The sequence below is a fragment of the Plectropomus leopardus genome, chromosome 2, assembly GCF_008729295.1.
Source record: "Plectropomus leopardus isolate mb chromosome 2, YSFRI_Pleo_2.0, whole genome shotgun sequence".
NCBI lineage: Eukaryota > Metazoa > Chordata > Actinopteri > Perciformes > Serranidae > Plectropomus > Plectropomus leopardus.
The window spans coordinates 12,792,252-12,819,986 of record NC_056464.1 but is presented as its reverse complement, the minus strand read 5'-3'; the positions used below and the strand labels follow the sequence as shown (position 1 = coordinate 12,819,986).

General features: G+C 40.1%; 1 protein-coding gene and 2 pseudogenes across 1 annotated transcript; all 3 read right to left on the bottom strand.

The window, feature by feature from the left end:
- Positions 1 to 3,332: 3,332 nt before the first annotated feature.
- LOC121949322 (keratin, type II cytoskeletal 8-like) lies at positions 3,333 to 6,265 on the bottom strand. Its single transcript, XM_042494988.1, has 9 exons — positions 5,824 to 6,265; positions 5,191 to 5,399; positions 5,027 to 5,087; positions 4,839 to 4,934; positions 4,541 to 4,705; positions 4,301 to 4,426; positions 3,976 to 4,196; positions 3,829 to 3,887; positions 3,333 to 3,701 (listed from the first exon to the last, which is right to left on the bottom strand). The coding sequence occupies exons 1-9, from the start codon at positions 6,196 to 6,198 to the stop codon at positions 3,574 to 3,576; spliced, it is 1,440 nt and encodes a 479-aa protein (XP_042350922.1). The 5' UTR covers positions 6,199 to 6,265; the 3' UTR covers positions 3,333 to 3,573.
- Positions 6,266 to 9,394: 3,129 nt separating this feature from the next.
- On the bottom strand, positions 9,395 to 12,354 carry LOC121954086 (annotated as a pseudogene).
- Positions 12,355 to 20,931: 8,577 nt separating this feature from the next.
- On the bottom strand, positions 20,932 to 25,185 carry LOC121954095 (annotated as a pseudogene).
- Positions 25,186 to 27,735: the final 2,550 nt, after the last annotated feature.

Sequence of the window (27,735 nt, the reverse complement as noted above, 5' to 3'; positions counted from 1 at the left end):
TTGTCATGTAAAGCGCAAAATGATGCTCACTATGTCTTTTTCGTGGTTGTATGTTAAAACACACACACACCTTCCTCATTACTACCTGACAAAGACACTAAGTGATTTGACCCTTACCCACTCCACATGCAGCACAGCGCTCATCAGTGTTCCCAATCGTGGCTGCTAATATTCACCAGTATCGATCGAGGTGTCGGGGTTTGTGGAAGGTGTAATGTTTATTGATTGTGCTGCTGGGCTCTGGTTAAGGGTAAGGTCAATCTTTTCAATCACTCCTGAGGATTTCTTCCAGCCCTGTGGAAGAGCCCCACTTCAATCAATAGCTCATTATTGTGCTTCTTCACGCAGCAGTGAGGGCAAAGAAAACAAAGGTCATTTTCTATGGAAGGATCAGCCTCCTCATGAACTTTGCTCCGCTTTGCAGTGTTTGAGATCATATGCTCACAGGTGTGTTTTCCTGAAAACCTGATTTTTGAGAAAATAAAAACAAACAAATACTCTTTAAAGTGCCGTAATCTACAATAATCTCCAATGATTATGCATAGCTGGATAGAAAGATATCACACACTGGCTAACTGCAACGTTCTGTGAATATAAATATGTAAATATTTTATATTCATCCTAAAATATTCAAATTAGCTTGTTGCTTGTACTGTTTTCTCACAGCAACAACAAAAAAAGATTTTTTATTTCTTGTCTTTTATGACACTGAGTACATCAATGGAACATTTTTGTTTTTCTTGTTCTTTAAAGTAATTATGAGAGTAAGCTTTTTTGTGGTTATGTGTTAAATGAAGGTATGAAGGCATAAAGACGGTGTCTGTTGTCCTTTTTTACACTGCACACGCAAATGAGCACATGTAATGCTTGGGGTGGGGGGATGGGGGGGGTGCTTATTCTGTCTATTTGTCTGCTGTATATTATATATATAATATATAATGGTTTATTTGTTGTGTGCTCCAAACAACTCACATATCAAAACAATGTTTATGAAGGATCATAAAATGCAGTGCATGTTTTTGCTGTTGTGGCATTGTTGGTATACTTTTTGCACAGGCCATTTCCTTTCTTTACCTCTGTGTCTTTCAGATTATCCTCTAAATCATAGACTGCAGGTTTATGTCTGGCTACAATATGTTGAAGGTATGGCTTTTAGGACCCAAGCACCAAATGTGCAACTGTCTGCCCACCTTTCTTGTTCCTTTTTGTGTCTGTTTGAGAGGAATCTCAAATATCTCGATCATCAAGAATCAGCACACTTAAGATGGACAGAAGAAAGAAATTGCCTGACTAACTGACTATTAGCTGCATGCCCTATATGTTAATACCGAGCGGTAACCTCTGAGGCTGAAAAATTAAGCCAATGTGGATATGCTTCAAAATATGCAGTTCATCAACTGGCCACTAGAGGCTGGCTACAAAACAAAGGAATGACCCTAGACTGTTATGTTTAAATGCCCAACTTGACAGCAGAAATCTCATCCAAATATGATCACTTATGGTTCCATAAAAAACACAAAAGCCAAGATGCCAAATGCTTGTTCTAAGGGGGCATATTACCTTTTTGGGATGTATTGTCTGGTGCTGCTGATACAAAGAATGGCTAAATGCCAAACAATGAAACCAGTGATCCTTTTCAAGGATAACCTGCCTGTAGAGAATGCAGTCCTATCAGCTTCTGTGTTGCATGGAATGGCAGGTGCTTTTCAATTCCCCTGTTCCTCCCTTTGTGCTGTTGAGAACAACATGTAACTGTGCTATACTATAATATATTTATAGACTATAATTATAAACTAAAATTCCCCAGGTTGTTACAAGATCAACAGCTACAACATTAATGCTGGTGGACAGAGGAAAACAACTAGTTCACATGCCTAATGCAAATGATAATAGGATGAAGTTTGAGACTGCTGATTTGTTAGTGAGGATTAATGCCCGATTTGTGACAACAGGAGGAGTAATGTCCTTTCTCAGGAAGAAAAGATGCATGTATCACTTGTAATTGTCCCAATGGTGATGTAACTGGTTCTGTGGAAACATGAATGGTTACATCTTCAAAAGTTGGCATGTGCCTCACACTCGTATTATGACTCAACTGTAATTACCCTTGGACCAAATTCAACAATTAAATGCATGATCACTGCCAGCACTTTCAGCCTGAGGTGAAGATGAAGAAAGGATTTTTCTTGTTAACCTGCCAATACAGAAATTGAGTGCACAGGGCATATTTAAAAATACACCATTGTGTTTGCAGAAAATAATGCTGTTTCACTGGCATAGTATTTTTTTTTAACCGAGTAGACATATGTGATAGAGGTTTAAGAACAAAAGCCTGTACTGTGCGTTAATATACACTTCCTCCTCCCTCATTGAGTGTATACCATTGATGTTAGTTTGTAAAAAAAGATATGTGTCAATGGTTCCTTGGTTTCTTTGTTATAGTGAGAAGCACAGGGTGAAAAAGTGCTTACTCTATGTGTCCTCCTGGCTGTGTTTGTCCACCTGTGTGTGGGCAGTATACTGGCTGCTTACACAAACAGTACACATTGGCTTGGCCCTGAAGGTGTGGTAGGTAGACCTATGAATTATCTTTATGGTTAAATATTTTAAACTTTTTGGCAGTCGGGTGACTTAGTGACTGATTTAGAAAGTTGCTGTCAGTGTGTGTTGTTGGTTCCTCAACTTTTCTAGTCACGCTCTGTGTGAGCCAAGTTGGACGTACAGATCATACTAACCTGCCCAACAAGTGTTTATATCTGAAGAGCTCTCCACCAATTTCGATGCCTTTATTTGACCAGATACTGCCACGACTTGATCAGTCAGTGAGCACAGAGCAGCTTGAGGTTTGTTTTTAAGAGTGAATTTATCTATCATATTCAGTGTTACATTAATGTACTATCGACGTAAACTAATTGTTAGTAAGATGTCCAGGTTTTATGTGCTCTCACTGTGTTGATTTTAAAAAATTTTCTTGGAGTTAAAACCTCCAAGCAAATCACAATTTTTCTATTTACTACAAATGACAATGTAGAGCTGATGTATTTTAGCCTACAAACTTATCTCTCAGACTGCAAAACCAATCAGGAAAATTTGGAATTACGAGAAAGAAAAGTGGCACGGCACTGCCCCCATATAAAATCTGTGTGTGTGAATAACATTTGGGTAATTAAGTAAAACCTTCCTAACCTTTTTTTTTAACATCGTCACAACAATGATGAGAGTTAGAGGCAATGATTTTAGTTCTCAGATTTATTTTATATTCATTTGATGTCATTTGCTGCAACATTCATCAGACACGTTGCTAGGAAGGCTTTAACAAAATAAATCTGGTTTAAACATTTGATCTTCTTGATCTAGGGTCATGTCTATCTTCAGAAACTCTTGTTAAATCATGTTAATCAGAGCAGAGTAAGAAATGCAGCCAGTGATCTTTGAAACAAAAGTGTAACAGCGTATATCAGGCTGTCTTGTTGAACACGCTTAATTTATTGCATAGAATCATGACTGTGTACACATTCAGATCATGTTCAATGAGCATGAGTTTTTGAAGGGTATGAGGGATGGCTCTCCTTTTTAATACCGTCTCATGGAACTGGTTGTTGTAACCGAGGACTTGGTAATGGTACCAGGCATACCATAACCACCAGACAAGCTGGCGCCACCATAGCCAAATCCACCACTGGAGCTGGAGCTGGAGAATCCTGGAGCAGAAAAAATAATATGTTAACATTTATCCGTCTGTCAGGTCGGATGGAGGAGGTGGTCACGAGTCAGGTGGTCTGTTGGATCAGGTATTATTTACAGTAATTTATGAAGTCTCAAACTTACCTGCACCTCCTGATGTCTGCTGCACGTGGATGGTTGCATTTGAGCCTCCGCTTGCCAGTCTAATGATGGAATAATGATGAGTTAATTCTTATTTCAAAATGAAAGCAAATGCTGAAGCCAGGAAATAATTATTCAAGTGTATCCCACCTGGACTCCTCTCCTTCCAGCAGTTTCTTGTAGGTAGCGATTTCAATGTCCAGGGCCAGCTTGACATTCATCAGCTCCTGGTATTCGCGCACCTGGCGGGCCATGTCCTGCTTGGCTCTCTGCAGAGCATCCTCTAGATCCTTGATGCGTAACTTGGCATCCTTAACTGCCAATTCACCACGCTCCTCAGCCTCTGCGATCTGAGCCTCAAGGCTAGCCCTCTGTGGAAAATCATATTGCAGATGATATTCTAACAGCAAATTATCTTAAACAATGAAATGTGGCCATAAAAAGGCATCAGCCATGAGAAGGTCTTGAAATGTACCTGTCCCTTGACAGCCTCAATCTCATTCTGGAGACGGGCGATCATGCGGTTCAGCTCAGAGATCTCAGCCTTGGTTGTGCGCAGGTCATCACCATACTGTCCAGCAGAGGTCTGCATCTCCTCATACTATAATGTAAAACACAACAAAGAGTATGAAGAGCATGATCTAGAAGGCTGGGGAGAGATGCTGCAAATGTATTTTAAGACATGAGATGAAGCTCAACTTTGCTTTTCACTCACTTTCTGTTTGTACCAGGTCTCAGCCTCAGCCTTGCTGCGGTTGGCAATGTCCTCATACTGAGCACGCACTTCAGCCACAATAGCATCCATGTCCAGGTTACGGCTGTTGTCCATCTCCACGATGACAGAGGTGTCCTTGATCTGGCTCTGCAGCTCACGAAGCTCCTGCAGAAACAAAGGTTATTACATCACAGTGTACTTGGTCCATTTGGACTGACACAATGAGTGGATGTTCTTCACCATCAAAGTTAAAATGATACAATAGTATTATGAAGTATTAGATACTATACACACATACAGCCTCATAGACGGCCCTGAGGAAGTTGATCTCATCCTGAAGAGCATCGGCCCTGGCCTCCAGCTCCACCTTGTTCATGTAGGCAGCATCAACATCCTGGAAAGAAAGAAGAAATAAAAAGTTTTATAAATAGCCACATTGTATTAAACACCAGGATAGAAATAATAGCCATCTTGATGCATTCGCACCTTCTTCAGGAGCACAAACTCGTTCTCTGCAGCTGCACGTTTGTTGATTTCATCTTCATACCTGTAGGAACACAAGTCAATCCTTTAGTGCATCTGCTTTATTTTGAACATCTGCTCACCATCATGTATATGTAATAACTAGGAACCATGTCACTAGCACTCACTTCTTCTTGAAGTCCTCAACCTGGCCCTGCATGTTCCTCAGTTCTCCCTCCAGCTTGACCTTCTCATTGCCCAGTCCGTCGAGCTGTCTGCGCAGGTTTGCAATGTAGGCCTCGAACATTGCATCAATGTTGGAGCGGGTGATGGTCTGGTCCTGAAGGAGGTTCCATTTTGTCTCCAGCATCTTGTTCTGCTGCTCCAGGAAACGGACCTGTGGAGACACAAGAAGATTGTTGGATATTGTTTCAAAAAGCATTTTCTATATGCAGTATACTAGTGTACAAATTGGGTTTGGCTGGTGCTTTAATAGAGTCTTTGATGTGACTTCTGAATTGTTTTGGGGCTGTTGATTTTAAAACTTCAAACAAATGATCAGTGCAAAAAGGACTCTGCAGGTGTATCACTGTTGTATCAGATTTTAAAAGGCCTGAGTACTCTGTTTTGTGAGTTTTTATCTTATTGCTGATTGCTGTTAATATACAATTTAACAAACTTTTAACTTGTCTTTTCTTTTTAATTTCAGGGTGAAGGAGGACAAATAAGACCATTCACTTCACATGTCAGTAGCAAGTAAGACACTAAGGCCTCCAGTAAATTGTACATGAAATAGTCAGTAAGAGTGCACAGAAACAAACCTTGTCGATGAAAGAGGCAAAGCGGTTGTTGAGGGTCTTGATCTGGTCCTTCTCATGGGTGCGGACAGCCTGGATGTGGGGGTCGATCTCCAGATTCAGAGGGGCCAGCAGACTCTGGTTGACTGTGACAGCTGTGATGGGTGGAGGGATGTAGGTGCCTGCGGCTTGGCTTGAAGAAGAACCAAAGCCATAGCCACCAGAACCCCCCATTGAAGACATGGCAAATCCAGAACCAGCACCAAAACCAAGACCAGCACCAGCACCCGCACCAGCTCCAGCACCATAACTGGATCTTTGTACGGAGTAGCTGACTGGTGCAAAGGACCTCCTCATGCTGTTGCTAGAGCTTGAGACTGAGTATGCCTTCCTCATCATGTCTGCAGTGGTAAAGGTTGTCGACTCTCTGAGGAGAGGAGAACAGGAGATGAGAAGTCTTCAAAAGGAGAGCCAAGTCCCTCTGAATGTCTGACTGTGGAGTCTGCCTGCTTTTATGTCCGGGTGCTGAGTGGGGGGGGGGGGGTCTTCTAACTCCACCTTAACCTGTCCTGTGACTTTTGATGTCCAACCTCCCCTCCATCTCAGCCTCTGGCTCTGAATGACAGGAGTAGACAATCCTGCTAAACAGGAAAGGGAGAAAATGTCAAAAGACAAGCTGTGACACACCCTACACTGGTACGGACTGAAGGAGAAGAGCGCAAGAGCCTCTTTGAGTAATGTAATACAGATAATTTCTGTAGTCTATTGAAATCCCTTTTCAGATGAAAATTAAATAAGCATTACAACTCAAGCCAGCAGTAGCACTTTTTCAGTTACAGAAGAAATGGTAAAAGGTAAGGGCCCTGCACTTGTATAGCACATTTCTAGTCTTCCAACCACTCAAAGTGCTTTTTTTTTTTTTTTTTTTTTTTTGACAAGGTATATACAGTGTCACACAGGTGGTAGCATCTTACAGTGTCTACATTTCTTATTGGACAAGGCATACACATCGTAAAATCAATTGTGGGAATTTAACAACAGTTATATTTCTATAAACCCTATCCCGCCCCCAAGCACAGTCTTGTGCCGAGGGGAAAAATAAAAAAATAAATACATATAAATAAAAAAAAAAACAACACAAAAAACAATCATAATAATTAATTAATTAAATACATAAAAAATAATACTAATAATAAAGGGGGGGGGGGGGGGGGGGGGGGGGCTACAGGTGTTTGTGTTCTGCTTTTCTAATTAATGACACGGGAGAGTTGCAAGTTGATCAAAATAAACCAGCACAGGGCCCCAGACTTTGTAGAATTTTTTCGATGTTCCTCTAAGACAGTATTTGATTTTCTCAACTTTTAGAAACATCATCATATCAGAAAGCCATGTTGGTGCCTTTGGTGGTATTAAAGATTTCCATTCTATAAGTCATTTCCTTTGAGCTGTCAGGGTAGTAATGACATTTCCCTGTACTGTACTGTACTGTATTGTTCACTTGTGCTCCAAATATGGCCATTATAGGGTTAGGTTGTAGCTTCACATCAAAAGCTGCCTTTAAAAATTTAAATATTGATATCCAGAACTCTCAACTTGGAACATGACCAAAACATGTAAACCAAATCTGAACGATTGCACATCTCATCTGATTTAGGGTACATTTTGACCAGCCTAACCTTACTATAGTGAATATGGTGTAAAACTTTAAACTGAAATTTAAACTGAAACTGAAACTGAAACTTAAATTGAGGCAAGCACACGAAGAGCAACCATTCACCAATCTCAGAGCTCTTCCTCATGTAACGTCTGATATATCTGCCTCTAATTCTTTTTCCCATTTTGTCTTGATGTTGTCTAATTAGTTAAAGAGGTCTTAAGTATGATGTCTATGTTTGAATTCTCAGGTAATTGAGGAAAAGATGACTTATGTGTTTGGATGAAGTGGCAGATCCGAAGATATCCAAAAAAGCTAGATTTAGAAATATTGAATGTATTGGCCAAATCGATGAAACTAGGAAAGACATTATCTATGAAAAAATCTTGTATTAAGGCCCATATTACCCCATTGTTTAAATGTGTCATCCAATTTGGTGGCTGGAAAAAGATGGTTGTTATATATGGGACTTAACATTGAAAGGTCAGACAGATTATATGCTTGCCTAAATTGTATACATATCCTTAATGTTGAGGAAATGATCCCAGATTACAAAGCTTTGCCTCCGTGCTACACCAGTCTGTCTCTGGGACCTGAAACCGATAGAGTATTTTTATGTATGTTAGCTGACCAATAATAAAGCATGAAATTGTAAATTGACAGTCGACCTCCGGGTCTTAGTCTTTGAGCCAATGTTTTACGTGGTCTGGATGTTTACCTCCCCATATAAAACATGAAAGCAGCTTATCTAATGAAGAAAAGAAGGACTTTGGCAGGAAAACTGGACGACTTTGAAACAAATACAAAAATCTAGGCAGAACATTTATTTTGATGCAGCTGATTTTTCCAGCTAAAGAAAGGTAGATGGCACCCCACCGCTGGAGGTCAGATTTTAATTTCTCAAGGATAGGTGAGAAGTTGGCTTCAAATAGACCAGAAAAGGAAGGGGTGATATTCAGTCCTATATACTTGAAGCCTGACTTTGATAAACAGAATGGCAAGTCAGTATCTTTAATCTGACTTGCCTTATCATTGACAGGGAAGCAAGCACTCTTTGAATAATTGATTTTATCGCCTGAAAAACTACTAAAGTTGCCTAGAATCTTCAAAACCTCATATATACAGGACATCGGGTCTGATAAATAAATGAAGAGATCGTCAGCATACAATGAAAGCTTATATTCCATGCCCATTCTCTTTATACTACGTAGTGACTGCGTAGATTTAAAGTTTTACTGACAGGGGTTCTATCGGTAAAATAAATAAGAATGGACTCAGTGGGCATCCCTGACATGGTCCTCTAGATAAAGGAAAATTCTGTAAACATAATTTAGTCATGACCACTGCAGCTTTTGGAGATGAATACAATAAATGGATCCAAGACATATCTTTTGGGCCAAACCCAAACTTGCTCAATACAGCAAAGAAATATTCCCATTCGACTCTGTCAAATGCTTTCTCCGCATCCAGGGAGACCACTACTTCAGATGTGTCCCTAGATGCTGGAGAATGCACCACATTTAAAAGTCGGCGAATGTCAATAAATGAATGACGCCCTCTCACAAAGCGGTCACTCTGTTGAATTTAATAAATTTTCTTGGATTTAAAACCTTTTCAAATCACAATTTTTCTATTCACTACAAATGACAATGTAGTGTTGACATATTTTATCCTACAAACTTATCTCTCAGACTGCAAAACCAATCAGGAAAATTTGAATTACGAGAAAGAAAAGTGGCACGGCACTGCCCCCATATAAAATCTGTGTGTGAATAACATTTGGGTAATTAAGTAAAACCTTCCTAACCTTTTTTTTTTAATTATCACAACAATGATGAGAGTTAGAGGCAATGATTTTAGTTCTCAGATTTATTTTATATTCATTTGATGTCATTTGCTGCAACATTCATCAGACACGTTGCTAGAAAGGCTTTAACAAAATAAATCTGGTTTAAACATTTGATCTTCTTGATCTAGGGTCATGTCTATCTTCAGAAACTCTTGTTAAATCATGTTAATCAGAGCAGAGTAAGAAATGCAGCCAGTGATCTTTGAAACAAAAGTGTAACAGCGTATATCAGGCTGTCTTGTTGAACACGCTTAATTTATTGCATAGAATCATGACTGTGTACACATTCAGATCATGTTCAATGAGCATGAGTTTTTGAAGGGTATGAGGGATGGCTCTCCTTTTTAATACCGTCTCATGGAACTGGTTGTTGTAACCGAGGACTTGGTAATGGTACCAGGCATACCATAACCACCAGACAAGCTGGCACCACCATAGCCAAATCCACCACTGGAGCTGGAGCTGGAGAATCCTGGAGCAGAAAAAATAATATGTTAACATTTATCCGTCTGTCAGGTCGGATGGAGGAGGTGGTCACGAGTCAGGTGGTCTGTTGGATCAGGTATTATTTACAGTAATTTATGAAGTCTCAAACTTACCTGCACCTCCTGATGTCTGCTGCACGTGGATGGTTGCATTTGAGCCTCCGCTTGCCAGTCTAATGATGGAATAATGATGAGTTAATTCTCATTTCAAAATGAAAGCAAATGCTGAAGCCAGGAAATAATTATTCAAGTGTATCCCACCTGGACTCCTCTCCTTCCAGCAGTTTCTTGTAGGTAGCGATTTCAATGTCCAGGGCCAGCTTGACATTCATCAGCTCCTGGTATTCGCGCACCTGGCGGGCCATGTCCTGCTTGGCTCTCTGCAGAGCATCTCCCACCCTCCAGTTCCTTGATGCGGAACTTGGCATCCTTAACTGCCAATTCACCACGCTCCTCAGCCTCTGCGATCTGAGCCTCAAGGCTAGCCCTCTGTGGAAAATCATATTGACGATGATATTTTAACACCAAATTATCTTAAACAATGAAATGTGGTCATAAAAAGGCATCAGCCATGAGAAGGTCTTGAAATGTACCTGTCCCTTGACAGCCTCAATCTCATTCTGGAGACGGGCGATCATGCGGTTCAGCTCAGAGATCTCAGCCTTGGTTGTGCGCAGGTCATCACCATACTGTCCAGCAGAGGTCTGCATCTCCTCATACTATAATGTAAAACACAACAAAGAGTATGAAGAGCATGATCTAGAAGGCTGGGAGAGATGCTGCAAATGTATTTTAAGACATGAGATGAAGCTCAACTTTGCTTTTCACTCACTTTCTGTTTGTACCAGGTCTCAGCCTCAGCCTTGCTGCGGTTGGCAATGTCCTCATACTGAGCACGCACTTCAGCCACAATAGCATCCATGTCCAGGTTACGGCTGTTGTCCATCTCCACGATGACAGAGGTGTCCTTGATCTGGCTCTGCAGCTCACGAAGCTCCTGCAGAAACAAAGGTTATTACATCACAGTGTACTTGGTCCATTTGGACTGACACAATGAGTGGATGTTCTTCACCATCAAAGTTAAAATGATACAATAGTATTATGAAGTATTAGATACTATAGACACATACAGCCTCATAGACGGCCCTGAGGAAGTTGATCTCATCCTGAAGAGCATCGGCCCTGGCCTCCAGCTCCACCTTGTTCATGTAGGCAGCATCAACATCCTGGAAAGAAAGAAGAAATAAAAAGTTTTATAAATAGCCACATTGTATTAAACACCAGGATAGAAATAATAGCCATCTTGATGCATTCGCACCTTCTTCAGGAGCACAAACTCGTTCTCTGCAGCTGCACGTTTGACAATCTCATCTTCATACCTGTAGGAACACAAGTCAATCCTTTAGTGCATCTGCTTTATTTTGAACATCTGCTCACCATCATGTATATGTAATAACTAGGAACCATGTCACTAGCACTCACTTCTTCTTGAAGTCCTCAACCTGGCCCTGCATGTTCCTCAGTTCTCCCTCCAGCTTGACCTTCTCATTGCCCAGTCCGTCGAGCTGTCTGCGCAGGTTTGCAATGTAGGCCTCGAACATTGCATCAATGTTGGAGCGGGTGATGGTCTGGTCCTGAAGGAGGTTCCATTTTGTCTCCAGCATCTTGTTCTGCTGCTCCAGGAAACGGACCTGTGGAGACACAAGAAGATTGTTGGATATTGTTTCAAAAAGCATTTTCTATATGCAGTATACTAGTGTACAAATTGGGTTTGGCTGGTGCTTTAATAGAGTCTTTGATGTGACTTCTGAATTGTTTTGGGGCTGTTGATTTTAAAACTTCAAACAAATGATCAGTGCAAAAAGGACTCTGCAGGTGTATCACTGTTGTATCAGATTTTAAAAGGCCTGAGTACTCTGTTTTGTGTGAGTTTTTATCTTATTGCTGATTGCTGTTAATATACAATTTAACAAACTTTTAACTTGTCTTTTCTTTTTAATTTCAGGGTGAAGGAGGACAAATAAGACCATTCACTTCACATGTCAGTAGCAAGTAAGACACTAAGGCCTCCAGTAAATTGTACATGAAATAGTCAGTAAGAGTGCACAGAAACAAACCTTGTCGATGAAAGAGGCAAAGCGGTTGTTGAGGGTCTTGATCTGGTCCTTCTCATGGGTGCGGACAGCCTGGATGTGGGGGTCGATCTCCAGATTCAGAGGGGCCAGCAGACTCTGGTTGACTGTGACAGCTGTGATGGGTGGAGGGATGTAGGTGCCTGCGGCTTGGCTTGAAGAAGAACCAAAGCCATAGCCACCAGAACCCCCCATTGAAGACATGGCAAATCCAGAACCAGCACCAAAACCAAGACCAGCACCAGCACCCGCACCAGCTCCAGCACCATAACTGGATCTTTGTACGGAGTAGCTGACTGGTGCAAAGGACCTCCTCATGCTGTTGCTAGAGCTTGAGACTGAGTATGCCTTCCTCATCATGTCTGCAGTGGTAAAGGTTGTCGACTCTCTGAGGAGAGGAGAACAGGAGATGAGAAGTCTTCAAAAGGAGAGCCAAGTCCCTCTGAATGTCTGACTGTGGAGTCTGCCTGCTTTTATGTCCGGGCTGAGTGAAGGGGGGGGGGGGGGGTCTTCTAACTCCACCTTAACCTGTCCTGTGACTTTTGATGTCCAACCTCCCCTCCATCTCAGCCTCTGGCTCTGAATGACAGGAGTAGACAATCCTGCTAAACAGGAAAGGGAGGAAATGTCAAAAGACAAGCTGTGACACACCCTACACTGGTACGGACTGAAGGAGAAGAGCGCAAGAGCCTCTTCGAGTAATGTAATACAGATAATTTCTGTAGTGTGTTGAAATCCCTTTTCAGATGAAAATTAAATAAGCATTACAACTCAAGCCAGCAGTAGCACTTTTCAGTTACAGAAGAAATGGTAAAAGCTAATGGACCTGCACTTGTACAGCGCATTTCTAGTCTTCCAACCACTCAAAGTGCTCAAAAACAAATTAAAAAAATAATAATAATAAAGGGGGGTGCTACAGGTGTTTTTGTTCTGCTTTTCTAATTAATGAGAGGGGAGAGTCGCAGGGTAGCAATGACATTTCCCTTGTTGCTGGGTATTACTGTATTGTTCACTTGTGCTCCAAATATGGCCATTATAGGGTTTGGCTGTAGCATCACATCAAAATCCTCATTTAAAATTTTTAATATTGATGTCCAGAACTCTCTCATTTGGAACATGACCAAAACATCTAAACCAAATCTGAACGATTGCACATCTCATCTAATTTAGGGTATATTTTGGCCAGCCTAACCTTACTATAGTGAATATGGTGTAAAACCTTAAACTGAAATTTAAACTGGAACTGAAACTGAAACTTAAATTGAGGCAAGCACACGAAGAGCAACCATTCACCAATCTCAGAGCTCTTCCTCATGTAACGTCTGATATATCTGCCTCTAATTCTTTTTCCCATTTTGTCTTGATGTTGTCTAATTAGTTAAAGAGGTCTTAAGTATGGCGTCTTAGTTTGAATTCTCAGGTAATTGAGGAAAAGATGAAATATTGAATGTATTAGCCAAATCGATGAAACTAGGAAAGACATTATCTATGAAAAAATCTTGTATTAAGGCCCATATTACCCCATTGTTTAAATGTGTCATCCAATTTGGTGGCTGGAAAAAGATGGTTGTTGTCTTAGTCTTTGAACCAATGTTTTACGTGGTCTGGATGTTTTACCTCCCCATATAAAACATGAAAGCAGCTTATCTAATGAAGAAAAGAAGGACTTTGGCAGGAAAACTGGAAGACTTTGAAACAAATACAAAAATCTAGGCAGAACATTTATTTTGATGCAATTGATTTTTCCAGCTAAAGAAAGGTAGATGGCACCCCACCACTGGAGGTCAGATTTTAATTTCTCAAGGATAGGTGAGAAGTTGGATTCAAATAGACCAGAAAAGGAAGGGGTGATATTCAGTCCTATATACTTGAAGCCTGACTTTGATAAACAGAATGGCAAGTCAGTATCTTTAATCTGATTTGCCTTAACATTGACAGGGAAGCAAGCACTCTTTGAATAATTGATTTTATAGCCTGAAAAACTGCTGAAGTTGCATAGAATCTATATATATATATATATATATACAGGACATTGGGTTGATAAATAAATGAAGAGATCGTCAGCATACAATGAAAGCTTATATTCCATGCCCATTCTCTTTATACTATGTAATGACTGCATATATTTAAGGTTTATTGACAGGGGTTCTATTGGTAAAATAAATAATGATGGACTCAGTGGGCATCCCTGACAATAAATGGATCCAAGACATAACTTTTGGGCCAAACCCAAACTTGCTCAATACAGCAAAAAAATATTTCCATTCGACTCTGTCAAATGCTTTCTCCGCATCCAGGGAGACCACTACTTCAGATGTGTCCCTAGATGCTGGAGAATGCACCACATTTAAAAGTCGGCGAATGTCAATGAATGAATGACGCCCTCTCACAAAGCAAGTTTGGTCACCTGAACTTATGTCTGGTATTACAGTGTTTATTCGAGAGGCCATTATTTTAGATTGTATCTTAATATGCACATTCTACAAAGAGATAGGCCTATAGGAGCTACAATTTACTTTATCTTTAGCAGGCTTCAGTAAAACTGTGATAAGAGCCTCTATGAGGCTCTGTGGACGAGCTGCCTGTCCAGAGTGTTCAAACACTTTAAGAAGCAAAGGTGACAGTTGCAAGTGAAATTTTTTATAAAACTCAACTGGAAAGCCATCTGGTCCAGGAGACTTCCCTCTCTACATTTCTTCAATTGAGATAACTGCTTCACTATAGAGTATTCACGTTTTCTAAAGATTCAAACATGGAAGAGGTCTCATGCGGAGATTCAGAGGTGTATAACTCAGAATAGTATTTTTCAAAAGCATTATTGATTTCCTGAGGATCTATTGTCAATTCTTGAACTGTTTTCCTAATTGTTGGTATGAGTTTAGAGACAGACTTGCCCTTCAACTGATGTGCAAGTAGGCGTCCTAAAGCGATTTTTACATTACAAGTAACATCCACCCATTCACACACACATTCAGACACTGGAGGCCGAGGCTACTATACAAGGTGCCACTTGCTACTCAGATTTTTAAACATTCACACATTGGTGGATCAGCCACTGAGAGCAATTTGAGGTTCAATATCTTTCCCATGCATTTTTTGACATGTAGAGTGAGCCGGGGGTCAATCTGCCAACCTTCCAATTAGTGGGAGACCCATTCTACCTCCAGAGCCACTGCTGCTCCAAACGCCATACGTAGTGCACTAAAATAATTTCAGAGAAGGTTTGACCATAAACAATGTTAAAATTGAGTAGATAGTATTTTGAGTAGGGAGGAGTGCACAGGGTGGATAGACATGGTGAAAATCTTTGCTGAGCAGCTGGAGCTTCCTGCCGAGATTGACTTTCATATTCAACTCCTGGCCAGAGGAAAAGGGTCTTGACAGCGTTTCAGCAATGTTTCATTCCTCTGCCCTCCCTGACAAAGTGAATGTGATGTTCCACTGGTGGTGAACATCCCAAGTTTCCCCACCTGCTGCCCTCTAGCAGCCCAGGCAGCGGAAGTTCTGAGGACAAGGATGTCACAGATTGACCTGATAAGGAAACTGAGTCTTGGCTGTAGGATTTTCCACAAGTAGGACCAACTGATTTTCCGCAAGACATCCTTGTTAAAAGTTGTCTATCTTCCTTGTTGGCCTGGTGATACAGCTTTGATCTTTCAGTGCTCTTCCTATATCTCTGTCACCTGTGATACCACCATCTCCTGTCTATCTTTCAGGTTGGCGGTGGAGCACAAGTGTGGTGCTACTTCCCACTCTATCTTGCCTTTCTTGCATGGTCCCTGCCAATGAGTTCTTGGTGCTACAGCCTCCCAAAGATAGCACTTGTGTTGTCTCCCAGACTCTAAGAGACAACCTTTTCAGTTTGGAGGTTTTGATCTTCCTTTTTGCCTCAGACATTAGCTTAGAGGCAATGTCCATGTGGCTCCTCAGTGGAGGCAGTCTCCTCCTGGATGGTAGTTTGATCTTTCCCGCTGTCTTTCTTGCTTTGTGAGGATTATCTCAAATGCTGCCATGATTAGGATAAGAGAAATGGCACACACCATGGCAATTCTTATATCTGGCTGATGCCTCCTGAAGGGTAAAGCACATCTACAGGTCCTTGAATATAATATCTCTCTACCAAGTATTTGATACAGGAGGGCAAATGGAAGAATTCCATGACATAGCTGATCATCAGGTGTGGGGCAGGTCCATATGCACTGGCAAGGTTTAGCCCGATGTCATCGGACCTGTCTTCTTGCGCTTGGCTTTCTGGATCTGTTCCCAAATCACAACAACAACTTCTGTATTGATAAGGCTGACTTCTGATCAGCTTACAAGGGCAAAAGTATCATGAAAAAAACTGTAGAGAAGCATTGGCAAGTTGGAGGTGGAGCGGAGGAAATGTGGATTATGATCTTGACAATCCTCACTTACATTACGTCTTACTCACTTAACATTCATTTTATATAAAACCCCTTTGATTTTTTTTCTAATTTTAAAGGAATATAAATACTCAAGGAATGGACAAATATTCTGTCCCTTGATTGCTTCAGAGGTATGGAGTTTCTCTTGTTTACCATACCGGAAAGTCGGAATGAACTACCCTTTGGTGCTCATGGTTTCCATAAAATCAACTGGGTGTTTTAATTGTGGAGAATCTTAGATCTAATCATGTGTAGTACATCCACATTGACAAAAGTTTACACCTCTATATTTGTGCGCCTAATCTAAGCTGCGTAGAACTATCATAAACTGCTTGCTGGCAGGTATTATAACAGATCATATCATAACATCATACATAATAACAACATAAAAGATAGAAAGATAGAGTAAAATAAAAATTAAAAATAGGCTGATATCACTGATATCAGGACGGCGTTGCTGCGAAAACGTAGTGCCCATCCCCCTCCACCCTTCAGTTTGGGCTTGTAAAGGTTTTAATTTTATACTATCCTAGCTAAGACAAAGCAAAGGCTGGGTCCTTAGTTTAGGTTTGTTTGCTTAAAGTCTAAGTGTCATACTGTGTTTAATGTGTTTAGAATACAGACTCACTTGAGAGTACTTTCTCCAGTTTTTGCATTGAATTATAGTTACTTAACTCTTTTCAGCATTAAATCTGATTTTAAAATCAACAATATATTAAAACAACATAAGCTATTTAACAGTATATGTAACAGATGTTTGAGATCACCTCTGCAGGTAGTAAATCTTATCTTAAAAATTCTTTAAAATATCTGCATATGTCAGATGACTAATCGTGAGATTACTAAAAACAGAGCCTGTTTTACAAACATTTAACTGCCCCAACAAGTAGTCCATATACAAGTTGAACAAGAATGAACACAGTAAATCACCCTTCCTAATGCCTTCACTGACATGACACCATTCAGATAGAGCACTGACCACTCTAACCTGTGTGGTCGCATAACATTACACAGGAATCCTGAGATCGTGACTAGATATTTAAGTTCTCCTAACAATGCTTGCCTTTGGCCAAACTGTCATCTGTGAAGATCAAAAAACAAGTTGTTTTATGCTTTACCTTTTATGAGAAAGCCTTGAGATCATACAGCCAGGTATAACATGAGCACAGAAATGCAGATTTGATTAGAAAGATTTCACTCACTGAATAAGCATGTCCGCATGTCTTGTACAAGTGACGATAGGTTGGAGTTTGAGACTGCTTGTTTGTCAGTGAGGATTAATTTAATCACTTTATAACACCAAGAAAAGTAATGCCCGTTCTTCGGAGGAAAAAATGCATGCATCACCTGTTATTGCTCTAATGGTGATGTAACTGGTTTTGTGGAAACATGAATGGTTACAACTTCAGAAGTTGGCATGTGCCTCACACTCATATTATGACTCAACTGTAAGCCAAATGAAACAATTAAATGCATGATCACTGCCAGCACTTTCAGCCTGAGGTGAAGATGAAGAAAGGATTTTTCTTGTGAACCTACCAATACAGAAATTGAGTGCACAGGGCATATTTCAAAATATACAGTTGCATGTGCAGAAAATAATGCAGTTTCACAGGCAAATAATTTTTTTCCCAGTAGACACATGTAATAGAGGTCTAAGAACAAAAGCATGCATTGTGCTTTTTAAAACACTTCCTCCTTCCTGATTAAGAGTATCAGAATGCCATTAGTTTGAAAAAAAAAATCTGTGTCAGTGTTCCAAGGTTTCTGTCTCTCTTGTGAGTGGCACAAGGTGGAAAGGTGCTCACTCAACACATCCTCCTAGCTGTGTTTGTCCATCTGTGTGTGGGTAGTATCCTGGCCCTGGATGTGAATCAGGATGGCCTATGGATTTTCTTTGTGGTTGAATACTTTGATCTTTATGTTTGGAAGTCAGATGAGTCACTGATTGATTTAGAAAGTTGCTGTCAGTGTGTTTCTATTATGGTGAAGTCTGTACGGCTTAAGCCAGGGTCCCTCCCTTTTCGTAGTCACTCTGTTTGAGTCACACTGAGCTTACAGATCTAGTCACATCTAACCTGCCCAACTGGGGCTTTCATCTGAGTAATTCCCTAATACTCTTGGCTCTCTCAATTCACCAACTACTATACACTTTCAGCCCACTGACGGAAGTGGTTGTTGGGTTTCAGCACTCACCATTTACCTGCCATTATGATTACTCCTCTTGTGCCCCTCTTCCACAGGTGTCCTGTGCTCATCAGCTGTTTACAGTGCAGAGGGGATAGAACATGTCTTATCTGTCCATGGTGGTTCTGGCAGGTTACTTTTGAAAGATAATAGGTTACAGATTACTTGTTACCCTGTTAAAATGCAATGACTAACTAATTAATTAGTTCATCAAAATAATATAATATAACTTTTCTTTCAAGTGTTTTAAACAAGGGAAAAAAAGCTGAAAAGACCTCCCTATGTTTAAGTGTTTGTACCCACAGACAGAATGATAATTGCCTATTCACTGCGTAATGGCACATCACAGAACTCCATATATGTTCCTCACTGGCACAGAATACCTGTCATTCTCTGTGAAGGGATGAATAGGAGAATAAGGGAACAATAAAGCCTGATGCTGTGAGAGAGCAGACATGAGGGTTATGGATTGCAGCAGCACAGTGAGAAGCAGAGTTCATTAAATCATCATTAAATTTTTTGTTGCATCTTTGTTACACCATCAAATTTCTTTAACATTGAATAAACTATTGATGGAGTTTTCTTTTCATTCTACATTGTACACATTTATGCATTTAGTTATAATAAAATTCATTTTGTAAGAGGATTGACAAAATTGAATGAATCCATATGTATAATTTCCTGGTGGAATGCAGGGGGCACATTCCCTTCAATATTTAGGACATGGGCATTAGGCCCCTGAAATCAAAAACATAAAAATAGCAGAGGACTATTGTTTTCAAAAATTAAAGACATTTTCATGCAGACACATATTTGGTGAAGTAATCCTGTACCAGACTGCATGAAATTAAGTGTTTCAAGCAGAAGACCCCCTCCATTTCATGTGGAAAAAGAAATCTTCACCCCTGACAGAATCAATGATTTGTATATTCCATGTTTTCAGTGCAATTGTCCAGGTCCATTTTGGCCTTTACATGCATTCCACAAGATGTTCATTATCACTTCATTACTTAGGATAGTTGACTCGCTCATAGTGTCACACGTCTTGCAGCAGAATCTGTATAGATTAATCACATCAAATACACAAGATGGCAACAGTGCATTGATTACATCACATAACATTCTGTGTTCAGTCAGTATTTGCAAGTTTTATTCCACATTTTCTGACTATCATTCCTTATGTTCAAACTTTCATTCCATACATTTTGGCTTTTGTTCTATATATTTAAGTTGTATTATACATACTCAAACTTTCACTCTTTATATTACAATTTTAATTAAATATATTCAAGTTTCATTATACATATTGGCATTTTCATTCTAGATATTCAGTTTTATTTTCTATGTTCAAGTTGCATTCCATATATTAAAACTTTAATTTAAAGTTTCATACCATAGATTCAAACTTTCATTCAGTATATTCTGACTTTGTCTGATTCTGTCATTCCATGTACTCAAAACTCTACATTATATAAGCAATTAATAGCAAAAATTTTGTGAACAGCATGCTATATTTTGTATGATAAGTATGTCATGCATATTATGGCAAAAGTATAAAAGTGGCACAGCACTGCCCTACTGTGAAATCTTTGTGTAAAAAAATTACATTGTGCTGTATGAAGTCATCAAAGGCAACATTCAGAACATTAATATAGCAACAAACAACTGTTTGCTACATAAACATATAGTAAAGTAATGGTATCCTGAGCAGAGAATTAAATCATGCTCCGTTTCTGTTTCTTGTAATCTGAACATCTCTGTGAGTCCCTGTGAGTCTCTGTGAATGTGTCCCACTGGCTAGCTAATCACTGCATGAAAATGGATGATTGAAGCTGAAATATCCCAGATACAGCCGCTGCTATCATGCAGTGGTGACCTCATTTGTAACCAGAGTCTGCGCAGTAGCGATCTCCACAGTGGCAATGTTTCCTCTCAAACACCCTTCTGATCAGTCGCAGGCAAGCACACCAATTGGCTTAAACAGGTATCAGGTCCTCTTTTTATAACACAGATGAATTAAAACCGTACTTATTTGTAAAACCAAACACTGGTACAAACATCGGCGTTATACATGTATGAAACCATTTTGGAGAAAAATTTATTTGACAAATACTTTTGAGTTTTTAATTAGGGGGCATATTTCATTGAATAACATTTTGGGTGCAGGTCTGAGATGTTTTGGCTTCACTTTTGGTAAGCTGTCATGTTCTCCATCTTAATATACAGTCTATGTGTGGAATAGCATTGTAGTGCAACACCTCACCTCCCTTTCTTCACCCAGATTAACTAGCATTGTCAGCACTGTTGCTGTTGTTAGCACTGTTTATGGAGTTAACCCTGTTAGCTGCTCTGAATCTTAAATATACTCTGATATGTTGAGCTCCTTTATCACAATAATAATGAGAGTAAGAGGCAATAATTTTAGTTCTCAGATTTATTTTATTTCAGAATAATTTGATGTCATTTGCCGCAGCAAGGCTTTCACAAAATAAATCTGGTTTCAACATAGTCTTATTTTTAAGGCAAGGAAAGACAAAACTAAACATGGAACCATTTGACAGAATAGTAAAATGAACAAATCAGAAGCCAATCAGTTCAAAGTGAAACTGTAAACATTTAGGGTTACACAAATTTAATTTTGTTTGTTATGTTTCTACAGTGATCAGATTTGGTCAGTGACTTGCATCCTTTACTCATATCAGTACTCAAATGTAGGAATAAAGACAAAATGAAAATTGGAGAATAAAAAATACAGTCATCCTGCATATATCACTACATGATCTTATCTCAGAGCAGTTCAAGAAGACAAGATTGAGTACAGATTTTCAAATGTTTTCCTTGCTTAGTTTTTTTACATTAAAAAACCTTAACCTTAACCTTAAAAAACTTTGTGTAATTTGGTATTTTCTTATTTCTTAGATGTCAGTGCAGAAGGAACTGACCTGGCCCTTGTGTGTTTAAGGCCATATTTATCTTCAGAAACTCTTGTTAAATGATGTTAATCAAAGCAGAGTAAGAAACGCAGCCAGTGATCCTTGAAACACAACTGGTAGTAGTGTAACACAATATACCCAGCTGTCTTGTTGAACTTGTTAACAGTATTGCATAGCACCATGAATGGGTACAAATTTAGATCAAGTTCAAGAGTTTTTGAAGGGTATGAGGGATGGCTCTCCTTCTTAAAAGCGTCTCATGGAACTGGTTGTTGTAACTGAGGACTTGGTAATGGTACCAGGCATACCATATCCACCAGACAAGCCGGTGCCGCCATAGCCAAATCCACCACTGGAGCTGGAGCTGGAGAATCCTGGAGCAGAAAAAGAAATGTATTATCATTTATCCATCTGTCAGTGTGGTCTTATTTACAATTGTGATGGATAAAATCTCACACTAACCTGCACCTCCTGATGTCTGCTGCACGTGGATAGTTGCGTTTGAGCCTCCGCTGGCCAGTCTAATGTTGGAATAATGATGAGTTAGTTCTTAATTCTGAGTGAAAGTATATGTTTCAGCCATGAAAGAAATATTCAAGTGTATCCCACCTGGACTCCTCTCCTTCCAGCAGTTTCCTGTAGGTGGCGATTTCAATGTCCAGGGCCAGCTTGACATTCATCAGCTCCTGGTATTCGCGCACCTGGCGGGCCATGTCCTGCTTGGCTCTCTGGAGAGCTTCCTCTAGATCCTTGATGCGTAGCTTGGCATCCTTAACTGCCAATTCACCACGCTCCTCAGCCTCTGCGATCTGAGCCTCAAGGCTAGCCCTCTGTGGAAAATCATATTGCAGATGATTTTGTAACAGCGAATCCTCTTAAGCAATGAAATGTGGTCATAAAAAGGCATCAGCCATGAGAAGGTCTTGAAATGTACCTGTCCCTTGACAGCCTCAATCTCATTCTGGATACGGGCGATCATGCGGTTCAGCTCAGAGATCTCAGCCTTGGTTGTGCGCAGGTCGTCACCATACTGTCCAGCAGAGGTCTGCATCTCCTCATACTATAATGTAAAACACAACAAAGATTATGAAGAGCATGATCTAGAAGGCTGGGAGAGATGCTGCAAATGTATTTTAAGACATGAGATGAAGCTCAACTTTGCTTTTCACTCACTTTCTGTTTGTACCAGGTCTCAGCCTCAGCCTTGCTGCGGTTGGCAATGTCCTCATACTGAGCACGCACTTCAGCCACAATAGCATCCATGTCCAGGTTACGGCTGTTGTCCATCTCCACGATGACAGAGGTGTCCTTGATCTGGCTCTCTGCAGCTCACGAAGCTCCTGCAGAAACAAAGGTTATTACATCACAGTGTACTTGGTCCATTTGGACTGACACAATGGGCGGATGTTCATCATCTTCAAACTTAAATGGTTATAATAGTATTATGAAGTATTAGATATTATAGACACATACAGCCTCATAGACGGCCCTGAGGAAGTTGATCTCATCCTGAAGAGCATCGGCCCTGGCCTCCAGCTCCACCTTGTTCATGTAGGCAGCATCAACATCCTGGAAAGAAAGAAGAAATAAAAAAAAAGTTTTATAAATAGCCACATTGTATTAAACACCAGGATAGAAATAATAGCCATCTTGATGTATTCGCACCTTCTTCAGGAGCACAAACTCGTTCTCTGCAGCTGCACGTTTGTTGATTTCATCTTCATACCTGTAGGAACACAAGTCAATCCTTTAGTGCATCTGCTTTATTTTGAACATCTGCTCACCATCATGTATATGTAATAACTAGGAACCATGTCACTAGCACTTACTTCTTCTTGAAGTCCTCAACCTGGCCCTGCATGTTCCTCAGTTCTCCCTCCAGCTTGACCTTCTCATTGCCCAGTCCGTCGAGCTGTCTGCGCAGGTTTGCAATGTAGGCCTCGAACATTGCATCAATGTTGGAGCGGGTAACGGTCTGGTCCTGAAGGAGGTTCCATTTTGTCTCCAGCATCTTGTTCTGCTGCTCCAGGAAACGGACCTGTGGAGACACAAAACCAAGGAAGATTGTTAGATGAAGTTTCAAAAAGCATTTGTTATAGTGTATGAATTGGGTTTGGGTGGTGGGCTCAATAGTGATTTTTAATAATTTGTATAATTTTTAGCACTTGGTATATTAGCAGAAAAATGAAAGCATGTGTCATTGTGGTATCATCTTTACCTACGTGACTGCATAGATGGCTACATATCTGAAGTGCCACGCCCTAGTGAAAACAATCATAACTTATGAAGATATATATGCGTGTTTGCTGTTCAAACAATTTTAGTACTAAAAAGTGTAAAGGGGAACTTTAGAGCATTTAAGTGTTCACATAATTCATAATTTCGATTCTTCCTGCTTAATAGGAATTGTATACAGATGTTTCAAGTGTATGTGGCTTTAAATGTTTAACCTATTGTATCCCCTCTTTGCCTATGACTCATCCTGCATGCTCAGTCGCATGCTATGAAGGCCACACAGTCACCATAAAAAATAAAAAAAACTAGGTGTGGCAGATAAAGAAGACAAAGCGGTGCTGTATTGTGGGATGGATGCTTTGTTTTGTGGGATTTTGTCCAAGAGCCAATTTAAAGTGTTTAACCAGCCTCTCTCTACATGAAGAACAACTGTCGAAACAACTACTATTAGCAACTGAAGTTAATTTACTGTTCTAGACCTCTAAGTGCAGTCTTGTTGCCCATAACAACCAGGTGATAGGTGCAATGTGCAAATGGCAGACTTTGGACTCTGTGGGCATAGTGCAGATAGATCCCTGTTTTCTCTGCCAGTCTCCCAGGTAAGGGATGGGCGAGTCACTGCAATATAATCCCCACCCATGTTTAGATAGTGGGCAGAGAGGCCAGCCCAGGCTCAGACAGGGCAACAGGCCAACTGTCACCTTTGGTAGGATTGTTTGAAGTTGTTACTTTATTTTGAGAACACAATCAACAACAGACTTTGACATTTTCATAAGATTTCACAATCCCTGTTGCTGTAATTCATTGACGAATACAACATCATAAGCTCCACAGCCGTCTTGCTTTGTCAGCTTTGCATCTATTGGGTAGATTAATGTCACTATACTGTATATTAAAGTTTTGACTTGTTAGTCTTTTTTTTCAATTACAGGTTGAAGAAAAATAAGACCATTCACTTCACATGTCAGTAACTATAAAGATAATGCAACCTCCAAGATATTGTACACGAAATATTCAGAGTGCACAGAAACAAACCTTGTCGATGAAGGAGGCAAAGCGGTTGTTGAGGGTCTTGATCTGGTCCTTCTCATGGGTGCGGACAGCCTGGATGTGGGGGTCGATCTCCAGATTCAGAGGGGCCAGCAGACTCTGGTTGACTGTGACAGCTGTGATGGGTGGAGGGATGTAGCAACCTGCTGCTTGGCTAGAAGAAGAACTAAAGCCATAGCCACTGGAACCAAAGCCAAGACCAGTGCCAAAACCAGCACTACCTCCTCCAAAACCAGCACCAATTCCACTACCGGTACTAAATCTTTGTACGGACTGGCTGTAGCTGACTGGTCCAGACTTCCTCATGCTGCCACCAGAGTTTGAGACTGAGAATGCCTTCCTTGATGAAATCATTTTTGCGGTGGTAAAGGTTGTGTGCTCTTGGAGAGAAGGAAAACAGGAGATGAGAAGTCTTCAAAAGGAGAGCCAAGTCCCTCTGAGTGTCTGATTGTGTACTCTGCTGGCTTTTATGTCTGTGCACTGAGCGAGGGGGAGGATCCTCTTCAGCCACACCAACCTGTACTCTCACTTTTGCTGTCCAGCCTCCCCTCCACCTCAGCCTACACGCCTCCAGCTCTGAATGACAGGAGTGGCCAGTCTCGTAAAACAGGTAGGGAGGGATTGCCAGAAGATAAGCTGTGACACACCCTTCACTGGGACAGGCTGAAGGGGAAGAGAGCAAGAGGTAAAGAAGTGGAGTGAAAATGTGATTATGCAAGATAAAAGAGCCTATTTGAGTGTGTAATTCTTGTTGCCTGCTAAGTGGTCAGAGGACAGTGAAATAAATATTGGAGGCTAGTTGTGAGGGGTTATGGATGTATTGAGATCCTCCTTTTCAAAAATAAATATATAAATAAATAAGTAAAAGTTACAACCAAAGTCGGCATTAGTACCTTTCAATAACCAAAACATTGACTTAGCACACTAAAATAGCTTCACAATTGGTTTGAACATTAACCATGTTCATACACCATATTTCAGTAAAACATGCTGCACAATCCATAAAAAGTGTTTAAAGTTAATTTCTACTTTAGTATGTTCAAGTCTCCTTGGTTACTTCAAATCCTTCTGGGTCCACCAAATAGTAAGAAAAAAAAGGGAATGTTGCTTTCTCTAATCTTTTCTTAAACCATGTTTCTTTTTTTTTTTTTTTAGAATAAATGCATCATTTAAGTGCACATATTTTATGTTCTCTCCCTATGTACAAATGCTTACAACACTGGCAGTGCATAACCAGCACAAGGGTGTACCACATAGATTTTGGCACTATTTTCCAATAGTGCAAGAGTGCTCATAGCAGCCAAATTAAAAGAAATTTGCAAAAAATGTATTTCCTTTTTCATTTGACAATGCAGAAAATGTCAGAGCTTAATATCTCACAGCAGTAAAACTGAACGTGCGTGGCTTAAACATTTCAACATCAGAAAATACTCTCTCCCTGGAGCACCACATATTGACTCTCACATGACGACAACAGTAGTTTGTCATGCTAGCTTGAAAATAGTTTGTCAGTAAGATGTAGCAAAATAAGCTATTAACCCCACAGCACACTGGTCACTGGACCAACATAATCATTATTTTTTTGTCCGTTGCCCTCAACACTGCTTGGATTCATGAACAGATTTATCAGTCAAAGGTTGAAAATTTTAACAAATATTCTGCATGTGTTAAATGAAAAATACCACCCGTTTTAGAAATATGTAGCGACCCAAACAAGTTTTCATATGCAAGTTGGACAAGAACAGACACAGTGACCCACCCTGCTCAACGCCTTGCTGACTTGGAACAACTCAGATGGATCAGTGCCTCATCTAACCTGTGTGGTATCATAGGCAAAACAACACACAGAAATCATGGGATTCGGCAGGAAGATATTTAGCTTCTCATAACCTGCTTTTAGCCAAACTGTAGAACTATGGTTGATCATGATTGGTCATTATATTACTTTGTATTTTGGCACTGAATATAAATGTATTTTTTAAAGGTGACTTTTGTAAATTTAATTGACACTCTTCCTCTTGAAAATGTAAAATTAAATTCATAAGCAAGGAAATGCAGTGTTCAGTACACTCACATGTTTTGCTGCTACAGCCTTACTTACTCTGGTATGACCAGTTTATCGTGGATAATGTTAGCAGACATAAGGTAAATATTGTTGTCTAATCCTGAGTTAGCTGACTTTATGGCTCTTCTCTCCTTGTGATAATTAGTTTTGCATTTACCATTACCCCATACATTATTTGTTATTTGTTTGTCATCTTGCTCTTAACTCTTTGAATCAATGACCAATGCAATTCTCAAGGCAACATTTACATTTTTGATTGTTTCAAGCATGGCCAAGTTTGTCTTGACTCAGTGTCGACTACCGAATGCCTAGTGCCAGTCACTTCTTCACTTCTCTACATTTAGACTTTTGCACTCTTACATATTGAACTGAAATTTGCATATTTTAAGCAATATGCTTCAGTAGTATGAGTCAACAAAAAACAGCCAGTCATAGGTTAATACAAATGAAAGACTAAACTATACGCATAAAGCATTAACAAAGGTCATCCCACTAAATGTCTTCAGCGGAGACATGTCACATCACTTTTTTTAATGCTGACAGAAAGTTGCCACATAAATTACATGCTTCAGGCTTACAGTATAATGGGTTTGGTTTTCTTTTCTTTTCTTTTCTTTTGTCAGAGCATCCTTGTTCCAGTGAACACAATCATTGACAGGAATCACTGATGTGCATTACAGATTTAGTGGCTTGAAGCACGTTGTTCCATACTCAAACACCACCATGCTTGTTTCTGTCCTCTGCACCTTTGCTGTAGGTGAGGCCTGCATTCTTTTTCATTCTTCCCCAACTTTTCACATGCACATGCCTTTAATTTCTACCATGGTGTGGAACTTTACTCTAAAGCTCAAATTTCTGCTGTCTGACAGTTATTTGGAGAAAATTTATGTGCTAGTTTTGCCACTTCCTAACTTGGCGCAGAACTTTATAAGAAACTGAG